A 25,327-nucleotide genomic window follows, 5' to 3' on the forward strand; every position below is an offset into this window, starting at 1 on the left:
GACAGGAACTTTTCTCCTTTAATAGAAAGTGTTGAGGAAGATTTCACAGGAGAAGCGAGCTAAAAAGGAATGTAATTTATACATTTGGATGGATTTACGAGTGTTTTTCTGAAAACACAGCACAATAATAATCACAATGAAACACATTGAGGAATGATTCCAAAGGTTGAATGGATCTCCACCGCTAGGAGAATTTCATGTTTTCTTTGATTCCTGCACTTTCTCGATCTCCTAACAAGAAAAGAGAACGGAGAGATTTTAGCCTCTGGAATTCACAGAAAGGTTCCAGATCCCAAATACAGCACAGCAGAATTTAATCTGAGTTTTACTCATTTACGTTGCTCAAACCTTTGTCCCTGGGGATGGAAAGATTCCCTTTGTTGCAAAATGCAAACTATAGATAGTCCTTGACTTACAACCATTCATTTAGTGACTGTTCAAAGTTACAACAGCACTGAAAAAAGGGAGTTACGACCGTTTTCATACTTATGACCGTTGCACAGCCCTGTGGTCAAAATTCAAAACATTTGGCAACTGACTCATATTTATGACGGTCGCAATGTCCTGGGATCACATGATCCCCGTTTGCGACCTTCTGACAAGCAAAAGTCAGGGGGGAAGCCAGGTTCACTTAGTGGCCATGTGACTCACTTAAGAACTGCAGTGATTCACTTAACAACCGTGGAAAGAAAGGTTCTAAAATGGGGTAGAATTCATTTAACGACTCTCACTTAAGATATTTTGGTCTCAGTTGTGGTCATAAGTCAAGGACTACCTGTATTAAACACATTTGTGCAAAATTTCCAAAAAAAAAAACCGCACCCATCCCAGAGGCAATCACTTGGAGACCTAAATTGGACATATAGTTATGAATCCACAGCTGTACACCTATAGAAATTTTATATATATTTATATGGATTGTGTGTTATATGTTCATTTATCTTTTGTCTTGTTCTTACATATCTATCATCTATCTATCTATCTATCTATCTATCTATCAATCAATCATCTATCTATCCATCTATCCATCTATCCATCCATCCATCCATCCATCCATCCATCCATCCATCCATCCATCCATCCATCCATCCATCCATCCATCCATCCATCTATCTATCTATCTTGCTGTGTGTATCTGTGTGTGTGTGTTCCAGCATAACTCTGGAATGCCTTGAGCACTTTCAACCAAATTTGGTATACAGATGACTGGCTCTCTGGAAACAAATACTATGGTGGTAAGGCACCCCTAACACCCTTCAGGGTGTGTGTTCTGTTAAGATACAGCCTGTTGTGCCTTAAAACGGCTTCTGCTGTACTGTTCTAAAATGGCTTCTACTGTAAAGCACAGTGGAGTTGCCATAGTAACAGCTTCACACAATACTCCACCAGGGGGCTCCCTCTGGTAGGGGGGAAAAGCCAACATTAGAAATTACATCTTCCCCCTATAAATAATCACCGGGGCAACGCCGGCTAGTACTAAATAAATAACAATAGGCAACTAAAACGCAACCCAGCGCCAGGCAGGCCTTCCCATTGCAAACCAGTCCTGTTTTCCTCCAAGCAGCTGTTCTTTTTCTGGACGTTCCCGAGAAATGCAATGGTTTAACAAGGATATTCGTGAACCCAGGTGATTTGCTTTGCGAATTGAACTTGTGATGGTTGCTTCCCACAAAGTCCCAACGACTCACCTCAGCCAGAATGTTTTTCAGTTTTGTATACGCTTCCTCCAAGTCATCATTAATGATGATCATGTCAAAAAGGCCAGCCTCCTTGCCTAGCATAAAGCAGAGATGAGAAGGTTTTAGACACGACCACAAACCAGGGGAAAACGACAATGTAAGGTAGCCCAGAAATTACGGATCTTCATAAATGTGACGTTTTCCTCATTATTATTATTTTTGTCTTACAACCACATCCTTGTGAGGTAGGCCGGACTAGAAAAAGACTACGCATAGTCCTCGACTTATGACCACAACTGAGTAGAAAAAAGTGTTCCTCAGCGAGACTGGTTTTGCCCCATTTTATGACCTTTCTGAATCACTGCAGTTGTTAAGTTAGTCACGCGGTTGTTAAGTGAATCTGGCTCCCCCTTTGCTCATCAGAAGGTCGCAAGAGGAGATCAGGTGACACCGCAACAGTCATAAATGCGAGCCAGTTGTCCGGGTGTCTGAATTTGGATCCCCTGACCATCGGGGATGCTGCAACGAAGTGTGAAAAGGGGCTGTGAGTGGCTTTTTGTCAGTGCCATTGTAACTTCGGTTGGTCACCAAATGAATGGTTGTAAGTCAAGGACTACCTCTCCTGATTGGCAGAGTTCGTAAACTTAGATAAGCAGGGATTGACCCCAGACAAACCGCATGCTGAGTTGATCCTTCCTTCCTTCCCTCCCTCTTGTTTTTTCATTCCAGAAGATCATCTCTGCTCACTCTTGGACCAACCCCACCCCCCCTTTCCTCCATATTGGGGAGCGGGAGAGAACCTGTGTGGGAGGTTTGTTTTCTCAGTAGCTGGCAAACCACACTGCGAATGCAGCACCAGCACAATGATCCTTTCTTAAGAAGTGGGAAACATGAGATTTGGCACGTAGGCACTTTCCGTCGCTTGCAACAACAAACCATGAGCTGTCCATTAACCTCCTCAACCATAGCTTGGACTTTTTTCTAGCTAATCCAATCAATACAAAGTGTACTTTGATCAATGAATCAGCTTCTGCCACGGTAGCTGTATACGACAATAAAAAGGGAGCTCTCACGAGCTGTTCGCAGTGCCTTCCCATTGACCTTCTTCCTGCCTGTGCGTCTTTCTTCATCACCTAAGAGCCGAGGTGGCGCAGTGGTTGGGGTGCAGTACTGCAGGCCACTTTAGCTGACTGTGATCTGCAGTTCAGCGGTTCAAATCTCACCGGCTCAAGGTCGACTCAGCCTTCCATCCTTCTGAGGTGGGTGAAATGAGGACCCGGATTGTTGTTGGGGGCAAGTTGCTGGCTCGATTTGCTAAAAAATTTGTAAACCGCTTAGAGAGGGCTGAAAGCCCTATAAAGCGGTATATAAGTCTAATAAATAAATAAATAAATCACAACAAGAACCCCCCCAAAAGTCTTCAGATTAACTCACTGAGTTCCATGTCAGTGGCAGCTGCTTGTAGCCGTTTCTGTAAGCTTTCTTCCGTCTCTGTCTGTCTCTCCCTTAATCGTTTTTCCTTTGGGGAAACAAAGAGGGGGAAGAAATGGCATTACACATTTCTGGGGAAAAGTCTCACTGTTATTGATAGAAGAAAGTGTTTGTAGCTCAGCGTTGAACTGGGGGAGGGGGTGTGTGGTCCTTGGTGGTCTCTTAGCTTGGGGTTTTTTTTGCAGAGGTTTCGTGACCCAACTAGGTAACATCACCAGTGTTGAAGTGGGGGAAGGGGGGACAGCTGTGGGGTCCTTGGTGCTCTCTGAGCTTGGCGGGTTTTTTGCAGACATTTCATGGCCCAACTAGGTAACATCATCAGTGCTAGAAGGGAAAAGAGTTTGGGAGGAGGAAAAGGGAAGGACTATGCCAGTGATGGCTAACCTTTTTTGGCACAGGATGCGATAGCGAGTGGATGCGTGTGCCCCCACTCATAATTTAATCCCGCCGCGCATCTGGGCGCACACCTGTGCATGCACACATGACCCCCCCCGCCTCCTCCTGAAGCCTGGGGAGGGCGAAAATGCCCCCCCCCCCGGCCTTCCAGAGGCCCTTTGAAGGCCAAGAATCAGTGGGCTGGCATGCACATGCGCGCTGCAGCTGATCTGGGGCCATGGCTCTCGTGCCCTCAGAGATAGCTCCACATGCCACCTGTGGCAAGCACGCCATAGGTTCCCCATCTCGGGACTGTGGGGTCCTTGTTGGTCTCTGAGCTGGGTAGTTTTCTTGCAGATGTTTCATGACCCAACTAGGCAACATCATCAGGGCTAGAAAGGAGGGTGGGTTGTGCATAGGAAGAGGTGGAAGAAGAGGAGGAGGAGGAGGAGGAGGAGTGTCGGCTGTGACCAGGGGGACCTTTGCCCAGGTTCGCCTGGTGCACCAATTGCGACCCTACCTGGATCGGGAGGCCCTTCAGACAGTCACTCTCGCCTTTGTGACCTCAAGACTGGATTATTGTAATGCGCTCTACATGGGGCTGCCCTTGAAGAGTGTTCGAAGACTCCAGTTGGTCTAGAATGCAGCCACGCAAGCGATTGTGGGTGCACCCAGGTACACCCACATCACACCTATCCTCCGTGAGCTACCCATTAGTCTCCGAATCCGCTTCAAGGTGCTGGTCGTTACCTATAAAGCCCTACATGGCATCGGACCTGGGTACCTGAGAGACCGCCTCCTGCCGATTACCTCCCATAGACCGATTAGATCTCACAGGTTAGGTCTCCTCCGGATTCCATCCGCCAGCCAATGTCGGCTGGTGACTTCCCGGGGGAGAGCCTTCTCTGTTGCAGCTCCGGCCCTCTGGAATGATCTCCCTGTCGAGATCCGGACCCTTACTACCCTCCCGGCCTTCCACAAAGCCACGAAGTCCTGGCTGCTCCAGCAGGCTGGGGGGCCTGTGAAACATCCAGCCCCACGGAAATTGTGAATGTTGCGGTTTTGTTTTAAAGTGTCTAGTTTTCCCCCTTCCCTTGTCTATTGTGAGCCGCCCGGAGTCCTTCGGGAGTGGGCGGCATACAAGACAAATAAAGACAAAGACAAGGAGATCTGTGGGGTCCTTGGTGCGCTCTGAGCTTGGTTTTCCTGCAGACGTTCCATGACCATACTAGGCAATCTCAGCAGGGCTAGGAGGGAGTAAATGATCTGATGGAGGAACCACTCCCACCAATAACGACAGGGTAAACCACTCTATATAAACAGAGCAAAGCCTCCGTCCTTTCTAGCACTGATAATGTTCCCTAGTTGGGTCATGAGATGTCACCCAGAAAATAACCCAGCTCGAAGAGCACCAAGGAGCCACAGTCTTCCTCCTCCTCCTTCAGCTCTCCACTCCACAAACCTCACTCCCTTGTAGTATCGATGATGTTGTCTAGTTGGGTCACAAAATGTCTGCAAGAAAACAACCGAATGCAGGGAGCAAGGACTACACACACACACACACACAAAGAAATTTAGATAAGCATGGATTAACACCAGACAAAAAATTCTTCAGAAAACAATGCCCACTTCAAGGAAAACCTCTCCCCCACCAATACAGAAAGGGCAACCTATCATCTCTCTCTATATATGTCTACTGATGGCTGATGTGTCTTGTGTGCAAATCTGTTCTTACCCCCCTCGTTCCACACCAAAGCATACTTCGAGCCAAAGATAAGTTACGGCATTTAAGTAACAGACAGACAAGTCCTTGGCAGCAAACCAGCACAGATAAGCTTGGGCAGCAATAAACACAGATAAGGCTTGGCAGCAATCCAGCCTGCTCAGCTTCTAACAATGTTCTCTGACATTCGTTCCTGCATTGACTTCTGCAAGAGGGGCGTGTGCACAAGCAGTCCTTTTATAGTCTGGAGAGGAGCCTAATGACCACCAGCTGAGTGCAATTACCTCCTGTAACTGCACAACTGTTCCTGACGCCTAGTAGCTCTTTGTTGGCGTGCATCCAGGAACAACTCACTACTGGCATCCGTCTCACTCTCCCTTGTCTCCTCCCCACTGGTCCAAGGCTCAGGTGCCTCCTGGTGGCCAACCGGCCTCTCTGCGCCCTGCTCGGGGTCGGAACCCTGTCCAGGGTCCTCCAGAGCCGACTCATAGGGCCCCTCGCTGTCGGAGTCTGGTGGCAGCTCCAACGCTCCTGCTGGGCAACGACAAAATCCTTCCAAGAAATTCCCTAATGTTTTTCAGATTTAGCTCGGTTTAGGATGCCCAGAGGGCGCATTCATAAGACACGGGACTACTGTAGACTCCATTCTACCTATACGTTGGATAAGAACGTAGGACAGGAAAGTTCTTCAAAGCACTTCTGAGTGGCCACTATAAGAGGCATTGAAATGCTGCCTTACGGGAGGCCTGATCCAGCAGAAGGACCATTATTGTGATGTCCGAGTCTGGATTTTGAGTTGCTACCATCGGCAATTTTTCATAAACGAGCAACCTGGTACATAAACTACAACCATTAACTACAAACATTAGTAACCCAACCCTCTCAGCACTCTACATGGGGCTGCCCCTGAAGAGTGTTCGAAGACTGCAGTTGGTCCAGAATGCAGCCGCGCGAGCGATAACGGGTGTACCTAGATACACCCATGTTACACCTATCCTCCACGAGCTGCACTGGCTCCCTATCGGTCTCCAGACGCGCTTCAAGGTGCTAGTTGTTACTTTTAAAGCCCTACATGGTATTGGACCTGGCTACCTGAGAGACCGCTTCCTGCCACTTACCTCCCAATGGCCAATAAGATCGCACAGGTTGGGCCTCCTCCAGGTGCCGTCGACCGGACAATGCCGGCTGGCGGCCCCCCGAGGGAGGGCCTTCTCTGTAGCTGCGCCGGCCTTATGGAACGAGCGGTTCCACCACAAAACCGCGGTAGACTAAAGCGCGCTCGGCGAAAGCGCGTACCTGACGTCATCACAGCGCGATGAAAACATCACGCTGTGAGCGGTAAAGTTAAAATTAACACGAAAACCTTACCCTAACCCCCCCAAACCTAACCCTAAACCTAACCCTAAACCTAACCCTTAACCTAACTCTAAACCTAACCCTTAACCTAACCCTAAACCTAACGCTAAACATAACCCTTAACCTAACACTAACCCTTAACCTAACCCTAAACCTAACCCTAACGCTTAATGTAACCCTAAACCTAACCCTTAACCTAACCCTTAACCTAACGCTAAACCTAACCCTAAACCTAACGCTAACCCTAACCCTTTCCCTAATGCTAAACCTAACGCTAACCCTTAACCTAACCCTAAACCTAACCCTAACGCTTAACGTAACCCTTAACCTAACCCTAACCCTTAACCTAACCCTAACTCTAACCCTAACCCTTACCTTTACGTGAATCGGCTTTTTAAAGCGCCCTTTTTTCTCCGCGGTCGTATTTGTCGCGCTGCTGATGACTTCAAGTATGCGCTTTAGTGGACCGCGGTTTTGTCGTGCCACGGGAACGAGCTACCCGCAGAGATCCGGACCCTTCCCACTCTCCTGGCCTTCCGTAAAGAAACCAAGACCTGGCTGTTCCGGCAGGCCTGGGGCTGTTGATTAAAATCCAGCCCCACTTGATTGAATGGATGATATCTTATTTTAAATAATTGTATTTTTAATATTTTCTATGTTTTTATTTCTGTTGTGAGCCGCCCAGAGTCCCTAGGGAGTGGGTGGCATACAAGTCTTATTAAAATTGCAAAGTTGCAAGTCTCACCAATATCTCTATGGAGGGGACTTGAACGGAGATGTAGATGGGGTTCAGGTCCGTCTTCTTGATGTTCCTCACCCCTTGGAGGTCAATATCCAGGATGCAGATCTGGTTCTGAGCTTGCACAGCCTGGATGGCAGCTTTGCTGGCCGGGAGAAGGAAGAGGAGTGGTTAAAGCTTTTTTGTTTTTAAAACGAGTTTATAAAAAGGTCTCTGAAAAAATGAGCTCAAAGGCTTCAGATTGTATTTAGAAACAGGACAATAACAAAGCTGGAAGAGACCTTGGAGGTCTTCTAGTCCAACCCCATTGCTCAGGCAGGAGACTCTATTCCATTCCAGACAAGTGGCTGCCCAGTCTCTTCTTTAAAAACTCCAGTGATGGAGCAGGCACAACTTCTGGTGGCAAAGAGTTCCACTGGTTAATTGTTCTCACTGTCTCAAAATTTCCCCTTAGTTCTAGGTTGCTTCCCTCCTTGATTAGTTTCCACCCATTGCTTCTTGTTCTGCCCTCAGGTGCCTTGGAGAATAGCTTGACTCCCTAATCTTCTTTGTGGCAACCCCTGAGATATTGGAAGGCTGCTATCATGTCTCCCCTAGTCCTTCTTTTCATTAAACTAGACATCCCCAGTTCCTGCAACCATTTTTCATATGTTTTAGTCTCCAGTCCCCTAATCCTCTTTCTTGCTCTTCTCTGCACTCTTTCCAGAGTCTCCGCATCTTTTCTACATCGTGGCGACCAAAACTGCAGTATTCCAAGTGTGGCCTTACCAAGGCTTTGTAAAGTGGTATTAACCCTTCACGTGATCTTGATTCTCTCCCTCTGTTGATGCAGCCTAGAACTGTGTTGGCTTTTTTGGCAGCTGCTGCACACGGATGGCTCCTATTTAAATGGTTGTCCACTAGGACTCCCAATATCCCGCTCACAGCTACTAGTATTGAGCCAGGCACCACCTATTCTATACCTGGGCGTTTGGTATAAATAAATACTCTGTGTATCTAAGAGCCTAGTCCTCATGTGTACAAAGGCAGACGTTACCGTTAAAAAAGCAATACACAGTATATCTCCCGTCTCAAAAGAGGCTACCTCGTTCCGTAAATGTTGCCCGAAAACTCGGCGTGCTCCACAAATTCTCCCGCGTCAACCTCCTTCTGCATCTCTTCCCTGGTCACAAAGTGGTAATCTAGGGCGAGAAACAAACCAGGTTTTCACAAAGACCCGCTAGCGTTCATAAAGGTTTGTTAGGAGAGAGATGTCACTGGGTCCTTCAAGTGTTCTTAGAGATGAGGTGGGTTGTCATGCGGTGGGTTCTGTCCAGCGGTGAAATGCTCTGAAATCTGCTACCAGTTTGCATGCCGTTCGCCCGAAGCGGTATTTAAAAAATGCTACCAGTTAGTCCGAACCGGTAGCATTTCACCCCAAGTTGCCACTTTCGAGAAGAACTCAAAAGGAGAAAGAAAAGAAGAAGAACGCACAGAGAAGAAACCAATGGTTCCTTATTGATGGGTTTAAATTAAATGAATCAACTCTGATTAAACAGGGCGGAAGATGGGAATTATGTCATTTTAAGGAAGGGGTGAAAGACAACAGATTTCTTAGTAAAGGAGACGGAAAGTTGTTTCTATCTTTTCTTTCCTTTTTAAAATCTGTTATTATTTTTTCACCACTTTTCTTTTCGTTTTTCCTTACCTCATATGTTTTTGTGATTTTTTTTTTTGCTTAAGTAAAAAGTTCTAGCAAAAGATATTAATAACACTTATGAATTATTAGTGTTAGGAATATAATACTAACGTTTGGGTTGGCAATATATAAATCATGTAACAATGTTGTACCTGTTTCTTTAAAACATACTGTAAAATGTGATTGGTTGCTGTTTTTCCTCAATCGGCCATAAGAGGGAGCCAGAAGGACTGTTAGCTCTCTCTCTCTCTCTTATCTGAGTGCTGAGAGTTATTGTAAGTTTTGCAACTGTTAGCAAACTTGATTACTGGACTGATTATATGATACTGGACTATGTGATTTGGATTATCCTTTAACTGAAAGACGTTGATGACTGACTGTCTTATCCGTGTGTCACTTGGACTGTTTGATGGACTCTGATACCGCTATTTCCACGAAAGTAAAAGCCTATTTAAACTGCAGTATCTCTGTATACTGGCTTGTGTGTTCTCCAACACAACTCTCACAACGCTTCTCTGAACGCACTCGCTCTCCCAACGGGGAGCTTACCTAACAGTTAGTACACAATTGTCCTTAATAATTCAATTACTAAACTATTTTTTTTTTAAAAAGCAAGAAACCTCAGAATTGGGGAAGAAATTTGAATTTGTAGTATTTCAATCTTCATTTTTTTTACTTCAGTAAAAATTTCTAATAAAAAATATTATTACAATTTTTATAAAATTATAATTGTCAGTGTATAAGAGTTTGTGAACTGGAATAGCCATAGCACCAAGTCAGCCAATTGGAAACTGCTTGGAGAGACAGGATTTGTTTTGAACCGTGTCAGATGGCTTGGAGCCTGGGCGTGGCTTAGCTTAAGTGTTCTGTATATAAGAGATTGTTTGTCTTTGCTTGAATGCTTGGTCTTTGCTTCTACTTCTTGTCCTTGTCCTTCCTACTTCTTCTCTCTCCTGTTGCAAGACCTGCATGGGTATTGTATACATGCATCATATTTTATGTTATTGTATATAAAGAAGTTTCTTCTATAAATGAATCCTGCTGAATTATTTACTTGTATGCTGGATGGATCGCTAAAAACTGCAACAATAATAATTTTTATAATATCAGTTATTAGTTAATTATTAATAATAATAATAATCCCATCATTAAACTATTTAAAAAATAAAAGAAGTCTCAAGATTGGGAAGAATTGGAATTTGTATTAGTAGATAATTATTTTTTACTGAAGTGAAATCCATTTTTAATTTTCCAATAAAAATAATTACTATTAATAAATCAACTATTAGCAAATCATTTTGTTACGAGATGTGCGGCAAAAAAATGTAATGAATAGATAAATAACACTTTCAAAGAAATCAAAGAAGTCTCAGAATTGGGAACAATTGAAATTTGTAAAATATTCCATGTTTATTTTTTACTAAAGTGAAAATTCCTAATTTATTTATTTATAAAATTTATTGGATCTTATCATAATGTAACACTCAGCTGGCATAAAAATACATCTACATTAAACCAAAACAACTCATTAAATTAATTATTTTAAAATTATTTAACTATTTTATATAATTTTTAAAAATTATTTTAAAGGAAACCCAAAATAATCCTCAGATTTGGAGTCCTTTGGGTTTGGGCGCCATATAAATTTTGATAATAAATAAAATAATAAATAAAATAAACTTTGTCCAGAGAACTGGTCTCTCCTGCAACCTACCTCACAAGGCTGTTGTGAAGAAAATTAGGATTCATCTTGAACTTCTGATCAAAAGTCAGGATTTAAAATTTAACAAAAGGTTTATCTACAGGTAGTCCTTGACTTACTACAATTCATTTAATGAATGTTCGAAGTTACAACGGCACTGAAAAAAGTGACTTATGACCGATTTTCACATTTACAACCGTTGTGGCATCCTCCTGATGAAAATCCCGACGCTTGGCATTTATTACTCGTATTTATGACGGTTGCAAATGTCCCAGGGTGGGTCACGTGATTCCTTTTTGCGACCTTCTGACAAGCAAAGTCAATGGGGAAACCAGATTCACTTAACAACCGTGTGAAGAACTGCAGGGATTCACTTAACAACCGTGGCAAGAAAGGTCATAAAGTGAGGCAAAACTCACTGAATGACTGTCCTATTTAGCAACAAAGATTCTGGGCTCCATTGTGGTCGTAAATCAAGGACTATCTGTATTTGGCCCATGTTAACTTAGGTTTAATCATAATTTGCTTCCGAGATCCAGATTGAGGAAAGCGATGATAATTCAGCTTATATTTGTTTTCTTTCCTGGAAGTGACAATAAATTTTGGGTTTTTACCTTTTCCATTGACCTCCCCAGGTCTCGGTTGCCTTGTAGTATCTGAAAGTAGGAAAATAATAATAATTTTTCTCGAGGAGAGACGCTCCATAATGCTTACAATCCTTTCTAGTCCTGCATTGATTTAATCGCATCTTCTCTTCGCTTTTAAGTTATGCCCTGATTCCATAATGAGTACAGGTAGTTCTCAACTAAAGGACCATGGTTGTTAAGCGAAGTGTGTGGTCGTTAAGCGAATCTGACGACTCCACCCTACCCCTGTTGATTTTGCTTGTGGAAAACAAACTGGGAAGGACACAAACGGCAATTACTTTGCAACCGTCGTAAATACATGCCAGTCGTGTCCGAATTTTGATCACGTAACTGCAGCTGTCGTAAATGTGAAAACGGTCATAAATCACATTTTTCCAGTGCTGTCCTAAGTTCAAACAGCCATTAATGGTCATAATTTTATTGTCACTTCCAGGAACGGTTGTAAGTTAAGGACTACACTAAGATAAGAGGTTAGCAATGTAGGAAAAAAGATGCTATGGGTAGTCCTTGACTTACAACCATTCGTTTACTGACCATTCAAAGTTACAACAGCACTGAAAAAAGGGACCAATGACCATTTTTCACACCTACGACCGTTGCCACGGTCACACGATCAAATTTCAGTGCTTGGCAACTGGCATGTACTTATGACAGTTGCAGAGCCCCTGAATCATGCAAATGACAATTTGTGACGTTCCAGCTAGCTTCCAACCAACGCAGATTTGCTTAACGACCATGTGATTCACTTAACGACTACACTGATTCACTTAACAAGCTTGGCAAAAAACTGACAAAATCAGGCTTGACTCACTTAAAGACCATCTTGTTTCTGGTCCCCATTGTGGTCATAAGTCAGGGACTATCTGCATTAGTGCCAACAGTAAGGGACAAAAATGAAACATTACAGGTGGTCCTCAACTTACAACAGTTCACTTAGAGACCGTTCAAAGTTGCAACGGCACTGGGGGGAAAATGGACTTATGACCATTTTCACACTTATAACAATTGCAGCATCCCCATAATTAATTCTGTGATCAAAATTCAGACCCTTGGCAACTGACTCCTACTTATGACGGTCGCAGTGTCCCGGGGGGGGTGTCACGTGATCCCCTTTTGCAACCTTCTGACAAGCAAAGTCACTGGGGAAATCCAGATTCACTTAACAACCGTGTGACTAACTTTACAACTGCAGCAACTCACTTAACCACGTTGGCAAGAAAGGTTGTAAAGTGGGGCAGAGCTCACTAGACAAAATGTTTTGCTTAGCAACAGAAATTTTGGTCTCAGCTCTGGTTATAAGTTGAGGACTAGCTGGGTAGGCATAATCGGCGTGAGCTAAATTCACAATGCGTCAGTGGTGGGATTCAGCCAGTTCGCACCTATTCGGGAGAACCAGTTGGTAACTTTCTAAGCAGTTCAGGGAACCGGTTGTTGGAAGAAAATTCATTTTGTTTTTTTCCCCACTTTCCAGGGCTAATCCTGTAAGGAAGGCAGGAAGGAAACACTCTGGTGTTGTTTCTAGCCTCATCTTTATTGACCTGCTTACAGAAACTGCCTCTCCGGTTAACCCTTATTACCATTGTAACAACTAAGGCAAAGCGCTTATCGACCTGAGTGACATTGACTTGGCCACGCCCACATGATCACATGGCCACCGAGCCCCGCCTACCCTGCTGGTCATTAGGGCAGAGAACCGGTTGGTAAATTATTTGAATCCCACCACTGCAATGCGTTTAATTCATTCATAATTTGGAGATGCTTCCAACAGCAGAGGGAACTCGAGGAATAAAGAAGCAACTGAAGTTAGCACGACCCAAATGGGTTTTAAATGCACACTGTCGGTGCAGACCAGGGCTCACTCACGGGAGACGCTGAATCCAAAGACATTGTCATAATCTCTGAGAAGTTTCTTCAGTAAAGTGCTCTTTCCCGCGCCCGATGGGCCACTCAACACCACTGGCCTTGGTCCTTTCATAACTGCAGAAAGACAAGAGAGAAAAAGTGGCCGGTGGGCTTATAAGGCGATCAGAGTTGTTAAAAACCTAGGAAGAGACCACCGGTGCGGTCTAGTGGTCAAGGCGCTAGGCTAGAGAGCAGGAGGCAGTGAGTTCTAGTCCTGCTTTAGGCATGAACATTGCCTGGGCGACTTTGGGCCAATCATCAAGCGACAAGGAATTCTAGTCCCGCCTTAAGCATGAAAGCCTCTGGGTGACTTTGGGCCAATCGCCAGGAGATGGTGAGTTCTAGTTTTGCCATAGGCATGAAAGCCTCTGGGTGACTTTGGGCCAGTCCCTCTCTCTCGCAGGATTGTCTGACAGTCACTTCCCTGACTGGGTTAGCTTTTTAATAGGAGCGTGCAGAAAAATATTCCAAAACCAGTCCAAGGTTCCGAGAGCCAGGCCAGGATCATCATCCAGCCCAAAAGTTAAGAGTTTTATGGGCAGAATTCACACATATGCAATAGCCAAAGTGGATTGTTTTCACTAAAGGAAGAGAGGTTAGGGCTGTAAATCTAGTAAATCAAGCAACATGTTATTAAAGAGATTTACTCCCTTGCTTGGCAAGGAGTCCCAGAAAACGACAGTCCCTGGGCGACAGTCAGTTCCAATCCCATTTTAGGCATGAAAGGCGGCCAGGTAGCTTCGGGTCAATCGCCAGGAGACGGTGAGTTCTAGTCCCGCTTTAGGCATAAAATCTGGCTGGGTGATTTTAGGCCAGTCCCTCTCTCTCTCACAGGATTGTTGTAGTGGTGAAAATGTGAGGGTGAAGGTGTGTTGGTTATTGTTCACTGCCTTATATGTGAACAAATAAAAGCAGGAAATAAGCAAGTAAGTAAGGTAAGTAAGTAAATAAATAAATACAATATAATATTGAAAAGTAAGGCTGATTGAGAACAGGCATCACCTGGGGAGTTGGAGCAGGGCAACAACGTTTTATGGTGCTACGGTTGCAGGAACTGGGTATGTCTAGTTTAATGAAAAGAAGGACCAGGGGAGACATGATAGCAGTGTTCCAATATCTCAGGGGTTGCCACAAAGAAGAGGGAGTCAAACTATTCTCCAAGGCACCTGAGGAAGCAATGGGTGGAAACTAATGAAGGAGAGAAGCAACTTAGAACTGAGGAGAAATTTCCTGACAGTTAGAACAATTAATCAGTGGAACAGAAGTTGCCTCCAGAAGTTGTGAATGCCCCAACACTGGAAGTCTTTAAGAAGATGTTGGATAGCCATTTGTCTGAAATGGTATAGGGTTTCCTGCCTAGTCAGGGGGTTGGACTAGAAGACCTCCCAGGTCCCTTCCAACTCTGCTATTGTATTGGATTGTATTAAGAGTGCAGAGATGAGCAACAAAGAGGATTAGGGGACTGGAGACTAAGACATATGAAGAACAGTTGCAGGAACTGGATATGTCTAGTTTAATGAAAAGAAGAATTAAGGGGAGACATGATAGCAGTCTTCCAATATCTCAGGGGTTGCCACAAAGAAGATTAGGGAGTCAAGCTATTCTCCAAGGCACCTGAGGGCAGAACAAGAAGCAATGGGTGGAAAACTAATCCAGGTAGTCCCAAAAGTTCTGTTTTTCAGGAGGCAACTGGATTTTCTTGTTTTTTAATTTTTCTTTTGAAGACGTTTCGCTTCTCACCCAAGAATTTATCATTACAAGATAATCTGCCGCAACGTCCTACCTGTTAATGACTAATTTTACTTCAGCCGCAATAACACAAGGACTTTATCGATAAGGATACAAACTAAATGCAATCCGCTCTAATCTTGATTGCAGGAAAAACGATTTCAGCAAGAGAGTAGTAAATGTGTGGAGCACTCTGCCTGGTCCTATGTTAGTTCATCTACCCCCCCCCCCACTTCCATACCTTTTACCTTGCACCTATGCGTTTCTTAAGGGGGCCTGCATAAGCGCACCAGCGTGCCTACTATCCCTGTCCCACTGTCCCATTTATATCTCCACTTTTTTATGTGTTTATTGCTATGTTTTGCTTATTTATACCCATTTATTTGTGCCATTTTTCCATGTGTTTTTCCTACTTGTTTCCTTGTTCCTAGTTCCTTGTTCCTAGGAGCCGAGGTGACGCAGTGGTTAGGGTGCAGTACTGCAGGCCACTTCAGCTGACTGCTATCTGCAGTTCAGCGGTTCTAATCTCACCGGCTCAAAGTTGACTCAGCCTTCCATCCTTCCGAGGTGGGTGAAATGAGGACCCAGACTGTGGGGGCGATATGCTGACTCTGTAAACCACTTAGAGAGGGCTGAAAGCCCTATGAAAGCGGTATATAAGTCTAACTGCTATTGCTATTGTTGACTAATTAAAATAAATAAAAATAGATAAATAAATAAGAAGCTTCTTCGGTTCTGAAAGCATATTGGGGAAGGGAAGGATTTATATTCCTTACAGACAGCTGGTCATTTGCATCCTTTTTAGAGGGTCGTTGAGGCCACCTGGAGTTGTTTTTTTTCCCCCTGTGTCCTCAGGAGGTCACCTGAGTGATGCTTAATGGTTCCCCATAGTCTGCAATTTCTTTCCCCTCTGGAAATCCCTTCCTTCTGCCACACCATTCCAAGGGTGTCCATCCCAAATTGTACAGCTGAAAGTCCGTAGAGATTCTCAGTCCTCCAGGTGACAGTTGGCCCAAAAGGTGCTTTTCTCAGGAGGCAACTTTCTTGTAAACTGGACTTTCCTGATGGGAAACGAAACATCTTCAAATTAAAAACCCCAAAAGTCCAGTTGCATCCTGAAAAAGCACCTTTGGCCTGGATGACGGAGAATCTCTACAGACTAATATAGTTCTTTGTCTGTTCAAAGTTACATCATCACTGGGGGAAAAATGACCATTTTTCAGTTACGACCTTCGCAGCATCCCCCAGGATCATGTGATCAAAACTCAGACGTCTGGCAACTGTTTCATACTTATGACCGTTGCAGTTGTCCCAAGGTTATGGGATGAATTTTTGCTGAACTTTGGATCGAGCAAAACCAAATGGGGAAGCCAGATTCATTTAACAATCATGTTAACTAACATTAACTGCAGTGATTCACTTAACAACTGTGGCGAAGAAGGTTGTAATATGAAGCAAAACTCACTTAAGAAATGTCTCACTCAACGACAGATGTTTCGGGCTCAATTGCGGTTAATAAGCCGAGGATTGCCTGTAAAGGAGAGAAGTAGCCTAGAACTAAGGAGGAATTTCCTGACAGTGAGAACAATTAACCAGTGGGACAGCTTGCCACCAGAAGTTGTAGGTGCTCCAACACTGGAGGTTTTTAAGAAGAGATTGGACAGGCATTTATCTGAGATGGTCTCTCCTGCCTGAGTGGGAGATTGGTCTAGAGGCCCTCCAATGTCCCTTCTAATCTTCTTATTCTTTAAACTCTCAGCCCCTTTGCTATCTCGAACTCTGATCTAGAATACTGCATTTAGTCTTGGTCACAGTATAAAAAAAGATGTTGAGACTCTAGAAAAAGTGCAGAGAAGAGCAACAAAGAGGACTAGGGGACTGGAGACTAAAACATATGAAGAACGGTTGCAGGAACTGGGCATGGCTAGTCTAGTGAAGAGAAGGACCAGGGGAGACAGGATAGCAGCCTTCCAATATTTAAGGGGCTGCTACAGAGAGGAGGGGGTCAAGCTATTCTCCAAGGCAACCAAAGGCCAGAGAAGGAAGAATGGATGGAAACTGACCAAGGAGAGATTCAACCTGGAAATAAGGAGGAATTTCCTGACGGTGAGAACAATCAACCCATGGAACAGAAGTTGCCTTCGGAAGTTGTGGGATCTTCATCCCTGGAGGCTTTCAAGAAGCTGGACTGGCCTCTGTCAGAAACGGTGCAGGGTCTCCTGCTTGGGCAAGGGGGTGAACTAGATGACCTACAAGGTCCCTTCCAACTCTTGTTAATCTGAAATCCGGCTTCCTGGATTTGCTCCATTTATATAACTGCCCGGATTTTTGATGTTTATTTCTTTTGAGGTTTCCCCCGTCGCCTCTCCGCCAGAAGAGATGAATTATGTCTCATGCAATTAACACATTAATGCGCGGTTCATACTTCTTGCCACCCACCCGCAACAAAACCAGCAAGCTCCTCCGGAAGCAACGCAGCCACGAAGCGCTTTTTGAAAATAAAAATAGAAGAGAAGTTGCCTTTAGCCGAAACGAAGGGGAGGAAAAATAAAACATTGCTAAGATCAGCCGCTTTGCACAGCTTACCTTCCACACTGATTTTTGGAAGACCTTTTAAAACTCAAGTTCTGTAAATGGAATCCTGCTTTTTCTGACGTTTCCAAGGAAGGAAATGGGACGGCTCCGGATTGTGCTGGAGGAGAAGGCAGCGCAGAAGGAATAACAGCTTGTTCCTGAGTGTCTAAAGCCTCAATTATCTGGTCTTCACCTTGGGACGGTCTCAATCCCTAATCACCTTTCGTGGTTTCTTACAGACACGGAGTCTCCTGCTATTAATGGCTTAAAGGCTGCGAGAGCTTAGCTTTGGAGGAAATAAACTCTGCCTTTGGACAGAAGGGGTTTTAAGAGCCGATGAGCGCTCTTGTCAGCATCGTTTAATTTATATATCCATCATTTATTTAATATATCCATCGGGACGAGTGACAGCTAGCTAGCTAATCTTGAACGATTGCAAAAAAAAGCTAACTGGGAAGAATCCTGATTAGCATTGGCAGGAAAGGCCCCCCCAAGCGCCCCCCGAAAGCCCACGGCTCTTAATTCAAAAAAGGCTTCCATAGGTGGTACTGGTGAAGTACAGGTAGTCCTCGGCTTATGACCACAATTGAGCCCAGCATTTATGTTGTTAAGTGAGACGGTCATTGTGAGTTTGGCCCAATTTTAAGAACCCCCTTGCCGCAGTTGTTAAGTGAATCCCTGCAGTAGTCACACGGTTGTTAAGCGAATATGGCTTCCCTGTCAAAGGTTGTAGAAGGGGGGGGTGTCACATGACCTCAGGACATTGCGACCGTCATAGGTATGTGGTCAAGCGCCTGAATTTCGATCGTGTGACCCTGGGGATGCTGCGACGGTCATACGTGTGGGGTCATAAGTCACTCTTTTCAGGGCCGTTGTAACTTTGGTCACTAAATGAACTTTTGTAAGTTGGGGACTCTGCTGTCAAAATACTTCCGTTCATGGAGATGATGTCAAAGCAACAAAAACGTTTCTGTATTTCAAAATGTCTCATCCCAACTCTGGGAAGATGCGTCTTCTAGTCCAGCGGTCACCAACCGGTGGTTCACAAACCACAGATGGTCCGCAAGAAAATTTTGGTGGTCTGCAGAAAAATTATTTGCATTATTTATATTGCACTAAATCAGGGCTCCTCAAACTATGGCAAAATAGGTGCAATGAACGCTTGTGTTGCTGTAGAGAGTCTCCCCCTTTGAGGTCTTTTTGTGCGGGTCAGAGGGGGGCAGAAATTCTGACCAGGGGTCTGCTTTGGCCTTCTGGTGGGGGGCTTTGGGCAGAGGCTGGAGGGAAGAGCCGCTGGTGGTGAAGAGCCGGAGAGCCTCATTCCAGAGGGACTGCATCATGGCCTGGAACTGGCTGACCATCTCAGCCCGCTGAGCCTCCAGGTGCCGGCACCTGGCCTTGCACTCCCACAGGTCTTCCCTCTGCTTGGAAAGCCCATGCTCCTAGTCCTCAGTGAGATGCTTCTGCTGAGCCTCCTTCTTGGCCAGATCCAATTTGAACGGAGCTGTTTCGCTCACTCTTTCTCCTGGTGGCTGCTTAGCTCCAGCAACGGCTTCCTGTTGGGGCCCTAAGGAGCCTGGGTGGGATGAAGAGTGGCCGGGAGGGGAGGGGCAAGTAGAGGCCGGCGAGGCACCCCTCGATGTGAGTGACATAGAGTTGACCACGCCCACCCAGCCACATGACCACTTAGCCACGCCCACCCAGCCGGTCATTAGGCAGGTCATATTAGTGGTCCGCGGGATTTAAAATTATGAATTTAGTGGTCCCTCAAGTCCAAAAGGTTGGTGACCCTTGTTCTAGTTGGCCACTAAGAGTTGACATCAACCTGTGAGGCCCATAATCAATGAAGGCTATCTTGGAAGCCTGGCTGTGCTTTATTTCTCCCCCTCCCCTTATACACATGTGAATTAAGGAGGTATCTGAGTAGCTTGCATGTGTTCTTCTCCTTGTTTGAGTTCAGCCATATTTCTCTCCCCGCACTCCATTGGATCTGGCCTATCTCTACTCAAGTCACCTTCCTTATTCTCTCCACCACCTCAACAATTTTAACCCATGTGGACCTCATCTTCTCCAGCCACCTGACTAGACTTCAGCCAAGGTGGCGCAGTGGTTAAATGCAGCACTGCAGGCTACTGCTAGATCAGCAGGTCAGCGGTTCAAATCTCACCGGCTCAGGGTTGACTCAGCCTTCCATCCTTCCGAGGTGGGTAAAATGAGGACCCAGATTGTTGGGGGCAATATGCTGACTCTCTGTAAACCGCTTAGAGAGGCCTGAAAGGCCTATGAAGCGGTATATAAGTCTACTGCTATTGCTATTGCTATTGCTATTCAACTCCCAGAATTCCTCCTGGCTCCTCCGGGAGGAGATAGAACTAGGTGGTCATTAAGAGTTGACACCAATTGGACGGCCCATAATCCGTTGAAGATTCACTGTGCTTTACTTCACACACACACACACACTCCTTATACCAGTGTTTCTCAACCTTGGAGACTTGAAGTCCTATGGACTTCAACTCCCAGAATCCCCCAGCCAGCACAGCTGGCTGGGGAATTCTGGGAGTTGAGGTCCACAGGACTTCAAGTCTCCAAATTTGAGAAACACTACCTTATACATATGTGAATTAAGGAGGTATTTGAATTGCTTGCATTAGTCTCGTTTTAGACTGTTTTTCCCCCCCTTACTGGTCTGATAATGGACCTAGCCTATCTCTGTCCAGGTCATCTTCCTTATTCTCTCCACCACTGTCTCCCATCCTCAACAACTGCAATGGACATGTGGACTTCAACTTCTACTGTAGACTTCAATACCCAGAATTCTTCAGACAGGTGACTCCTCCCAGGAGGAGATAGATCTAGGCGGTCAATAAGAGTTGACAGCAACTCCACCATAATCAAGAGTATCTTTGAAGATTACTTCAGCCCCCCCCCCTTATACATATGTGAATTAAGGAGGCATCTGAATTGCTTACATATATGTCTCCTTGTTTTAGACGTCAATTGTTTTTCTCCTCAATAGGTCTGATAAATGGACCTGGCCTATCTCTGTCCAGTTACATTTCTTATTCTCTACACCAATATTTATCAAACTCAGCCACTTTTAAGACACACGGACTTCAACTCCCAGAATTCCTCAGCCAGCTGGATGGGTGCTGCCTAGGGAACTCTGGGAGTTGAAGTCCACGCATCTTTAAAAAGTTACGGAGATGGAGATACATCGCTGTAGACAGTGTAAAGCTACCACATTCTTCCCAGCTGTTTCACTGCCTTTTCGCTCCGGATGTCTGCATTTGTTGAGTGGCTGTCCCAACTTACAACGGCACTGAAACAAGTGACTTATGACGCTTTTTCACACGACCGCCACAGCCCCCCAACAGTCACATGGATTCAGACACTTGGCAACTTCCATGGTTTTGTGATTGTTGCCGTGTCCCGTGTGTGTGTGTGTGTGTGTGTGTGTGTGTCATATGGTCCCCTTTTGCGACCTTCTGACAAGCGAAGTCAATGGGGGGAAATACAGATTCACTTAACAACCGTGTTGTTAACTTAATAACTGCAGTGATTCGCTTAAACCACTGTGGCAAGGGAAGTCGTAAAATGGGGCAAAACTCACTTCACCATTGTCTTGGTTAGCGATGGAGATTTTGGGCTCAATCGTGGTTCGTAATTCGAGGACTCCCTGGATTCTATCCCTTTTCGCGTGACTGACAGGCTCACGAGTTTCGGCCACGTGGTGCATCGGATTAAATGCAGCCGTTGGCTGCAGAAAGGCCACGGGTTCGAAACCAAACGTCCTCAGGGGTATTTGCAGAAGTGAGGAATAAAATCTGGGGGACACTTTTTGATGAGGCCAAGACTGTCTTGACAAGCAAGGAAAATTCAGCAAGAGAGGAGTGTTTGGCTCCCGAAGAAAAGATGATTAGGAGGCCTATAAAAAGCCACCCTTTCCCAATTAAGCACCACTAATCTTATTTCCTATTTATAGACTGCTTTAATCTAAAACCTCATTTACAATGGCCACTCCAAGGACAGTGGGAAAGAAAAGGTATATAAGTCGTTAAATTAAGATCAAGGAGACCAGAATGGAATAATTCGGGAGGCAAATTTGCAAACCACGTCACGGTGTTAAGATAAATTTGCTCTGCTCCTTTCAGATGACGTAGGTATAAAGTGAAGAGCAAAGAAGGAATTGGATCAAAAAGAATGCACCAGGCTAGAAAATGGGAGGCAGGGAGTTCTAGCCCTGCCTGAGGCAAGAAAGCCAGCTGGGTGACTTTGGGCCAATCACCAGGTGATGGTGAGTTCTAGACTTGCCTTAGGTATGAAAACAGGCTGGGTGGCTTTGGGCCAATCACCAGGTGATCGTGAGTTCTAGGCCTGCCTTAGGTATGAGAACAGGCTGGGTGGCTTTGGGTCAATCATCAGAAGACTGAGAGTTCTAGTCCCATCCTAGGAATGAAAGCCAACTGGGTGACTTTGGGCCAATCACCAGGAGAAGGGGAGTTCTAGTACCGCCTGAGACAAGAAAGCCAGCTGGTTGACTTTGAGCCAATCAATGAGTTCTAATCCTGCCTTGGGCATGAAAACAGGTTGGGTGACTTTGGAGAGGGTCACTTTCCAATCACCAGGCGAGGGAGAGTTCTAGTCCCATCCTAGGAATGAAAGCCAACTGGGTGACTTTGGGCCAAACACCAGGAGATGGAGAGTTCTAGTTTACGCATGAAACCCAGCAGGATGACCTTGGTTCAATCCATCTCTCTCTCTCTTTCTCAGCCCAACCTACCTCACAAGGTTGTTGTTGTGGGTAAAATAAGGGGTGAAAGGTATATTGATTACTGGTGTGTTTGCCACCTTGAGATATTTGTAAAAATAATAACAAAAATTAACATTTTAAAAAATCATTAAACTGATCCATGCTGGGAGGGAGGGAGGGAGGGAGAATGGGGATTTAGGAGTCAGTTGCCCAAATTTCAATTTTGATCGCATGACTAGGGAGATGTGCAATGATCATAAGTGTGAAAAACGATCTTGTCTCTTTTTTCCAGTGCCACTGTCACTTCAAATGGACACTAAACAAACTGTTGTAAGTCAAGAATTACTTGTATTTTGATTTATTAATTTACACCATGCTTTGTTTTCTTGCAGCTTGCTTGTTCTGATGTGCTTTTATCTCACTGATTCGGTTGAAAGCAGGTGGAATTCAGTTATGATTTGATGGCCCAGAGGTTCACTAAAGGAATAGATAAATTATATAAATTACTGGGAAATTCACCCTGCTTTCAAAGGCTGTTCGTGCATTATAAGCCATGCATAAAATTCACTAAGAGGGAACAGCACAGCACATGTGGTTCCCAGCAAAAGCAGCAATAATTAGATATTTCCTGCTTCAGTTGCTTGTCAATCCTGTAAATAACTGGACAGCTCCAGCTTTAATAATTGCCAAAAGGACATATATAAGATGCTTCATTGTATTTAATTTGGCATCTGCCCTTAGCTTCTAAACTTCCATTCATTCTCTCCGAAAATAAGTTTTTAGATAAAAAAAAACCATCTTCATAATCCTAACTATTCATCAGAACTGATTTCAGAATATTGAAGACTTTTAATATATCTGTTTTTTAACCATCCTTTCTGGATTCTTGGAACTGATTAACATTCAGGTTTTATACTAATTTCACTTGAGTTAAAGAATTCCAAGCAATTGACAAAATTGATACTTCAGCCCTGAGAATTTATATACATAATCCTCGACTTATGACCACAATTGAGCCCAACACTTCTGTTTCTAAGTGAGACATTTGTTAACTGAGTTTTGTCCCATTTCACAAATATTTTTGCCACAGTTGTTAAGTGGATCATTGCAGTTGTTGAGTTAGGTACACCGTTGTTAAGTGAATCTGGTTTCGTCCACTGGCTTTGTTTGTCAGAAGGTCGCAAAAGAGGAACACGTGATCCCAGGACACTGCAGCCGTCATAAAATTGAGTCAGTTACCAAACGTCTAAATTTGGATCAAGTGACCCTGGGGATGCTGCAACAGTCATTAAGTGTGAGAAATGGTCATAAGTCACTTTTTTCACTTTTTGTGAAACAGTCAAAAAGTTTTTTTTCAAATGGTCACTAAATGAACTGTTGTTGAGGACTACCTGTATTTCCATCCTACTTGCAGAAACCGTAACAGAATTATACCAGTAATTATTTTTAATAATTTTGGTAGCTCAGTGTGCCTCAAAATTTTAATGTTGTGAGCCCCTCAGAATCACCTATGTGTGAGTTGGGCGGTCATATACATTTGTACTGATAGAAGAGAATATGTGTAGTTCAAGGTTGAACTGTGGGACATTTGATATGGCTTGATGGTTGATGGTTTTATTCCAGAATTTTTTTTTGACCCAACTAGGTAACATCATCAGTGCGAGGAGGAGGAGGAAGACTGTGAGGTCCTTGGTGGTCTCTGAGCTTGGTGGTTTTCTTGCAGACATTTCATAACCCAACAGGGGAACATCATCAATTCTAAAAGGGAGGGAGGTTGTGGAGAGGAGGAGGAGGAGGAAGACTGTGGGGTCCTTGGTGCTCTCTGAGCTTGGTGGTTTTCTTGCACACATTTCATGAGCCAACCAGGGAACATCATCAGTGCTAAAAGAGATAATCTGGCAACAACTGATGGCATTACCTAGTTTGGTAATGAAACGTCTGCAAAAAAAACAAGCCAAGCTCAGAGAGCACTAAGGACCCCACATATAAACATGTTAATAAATAAAATAAAATTGAGAACACAGCCATTTGTCATCAAAGGAAATGATTCTGAATGATGATTCTACTTATAAAGTGAGCAGAGCTGGCTGCATTCAGGGTAATGGTCACTAGATTATTTTAAAGAAGCCCCAGAAACTAGGGGGATTTGGATTATGGGCTAGTGTCCAACAACTGATGCCTGAAGGCGATGGGAACTATAATCTAAAAAATCGGATGTGGCTCATTAAACACAATTGGGGTTATAAATTGAGGGCTTGCAGATAAAACTGGCCCTTCTCTGGTCAGCTGTTAGAAATGCTCCAGGGGATCCTGATCTTAGCTGGGGTCAGAATGGATGACCTCTAGGGACATTTCCAATGTTTAGATGTTCTCATTGAACCCTAGAGGGGGGAGGAACACATCCCTCTCTATTTCAGTCAGTGTCCATGGCGATTCTCTGGACAACTGTGGGATGCTCTCTGATGTGGATTTATCTATGAAATAGGGATTAGACTGGATGATCTCAGGGGCAGCCCAATGGTCCCTTCAAATAGTCATTCTTCCAATTAATGCATTGGTCATTCTGTGCATCCCCCCCTAAAAGTGTCGTATCCCCACGTGCGCCGGAAGGACCACGAGGCCCATCACTCCCGGCCAGCTAAGCGCCCGGGAAGAAAGCAAAGGGAAGGCACGCAGAGCGCCATAACTATGGTGGAACCAATGCGACGCAGTGCGGGATCCAGGGGGGGCACATTTATGCACGCACCGCAAAGGCTAAATGGGGCGTGGGGGAGCCCCGAAGCTGTTGCACTCACCTGAAACTGCAGCGGACAAGAAGTGCCGCCACCGCATGAGGAGCCAAACCGGAGCCGCGTCCGAGAAGGATGACTCAGAGAGACGGGGCGGGCCATGACCGGGCTCCACCGCCCCAGGCAAGCTCCGCCCCGTATCAGGGAGCACTGTACATTCCGGCCGCTCCGAAAGGCAGCCTGGGAGGGCGGCG

General features: G+C 44.8%; 1 protein-coding gene across 1 annotated transcript; it reads right to left on the reverse strand.

Annotated features, from left to right (window-relative positions):
• On the reverse strand, positions 1–25,327 carry GUK1 (guanylate kinase 1). The gene is made up of 8 exons (XM_087712400.1): positions 25,140–25,327; positions 13,254–13,367; positions 11,358–11,399; positions 8,448–8,544; positions 7,370–7,508; positions 3,114–3,198; positions 1,689–1,774; positions 1–231 (listed from the first exon to the last, which is right to left on the reverse strand). Exons 1-8 carry the CDS (start codon positions 25,174–25,176, stop codon positions 196–198), a joined length of 636 nt encoding a protein of 211 aa, XP_087568526.1. The 5' UTR covers positions 25,177–25,327; the 3' UTR covers positions 1–195.

This window comes from Thamnophis sirtalis, unplaced genomic scaffold (assembly GCF_051295495.1).
Source record: "Thamnophis sirtalis isolate CommonGarterSnake01/CBP01778 unplaced genomic scaffold, rThaSir2_p1.2 scaffold_4, whole genome shotgun sequence".
In the NCBI taxonomy this organism is placed as follows: domain Eukaryota; kingdom Metazoa; phylum Chordata; class Lepidosauria; order Squamata; family Natricidae; genus Thamnophis; species Thamnophis sirtalis.

Coding starts and splice junctions, on each gene's coding strand:
- GUK1 (XM_087712400.1), bottom strand. CDS start 25,176: ATGCGGTGGCGGCACTTCTTGTCCGCTGCAGTTTCAG. Junction 7,509..8,447: donor GGCAACATTTACGGAACGAG/GTAGCCTCTTTT, acceptor TCTCCCGGCCAG/CAAAGCTGCCATCCAGGCTG. Junction 232..1,688: donor TGAAAAACATTCTGGCTGAG/GTGAGTCGTTGG, acceptor TTTTCTTGTTAG/GAGATCGAGAAAGTGCAGGA.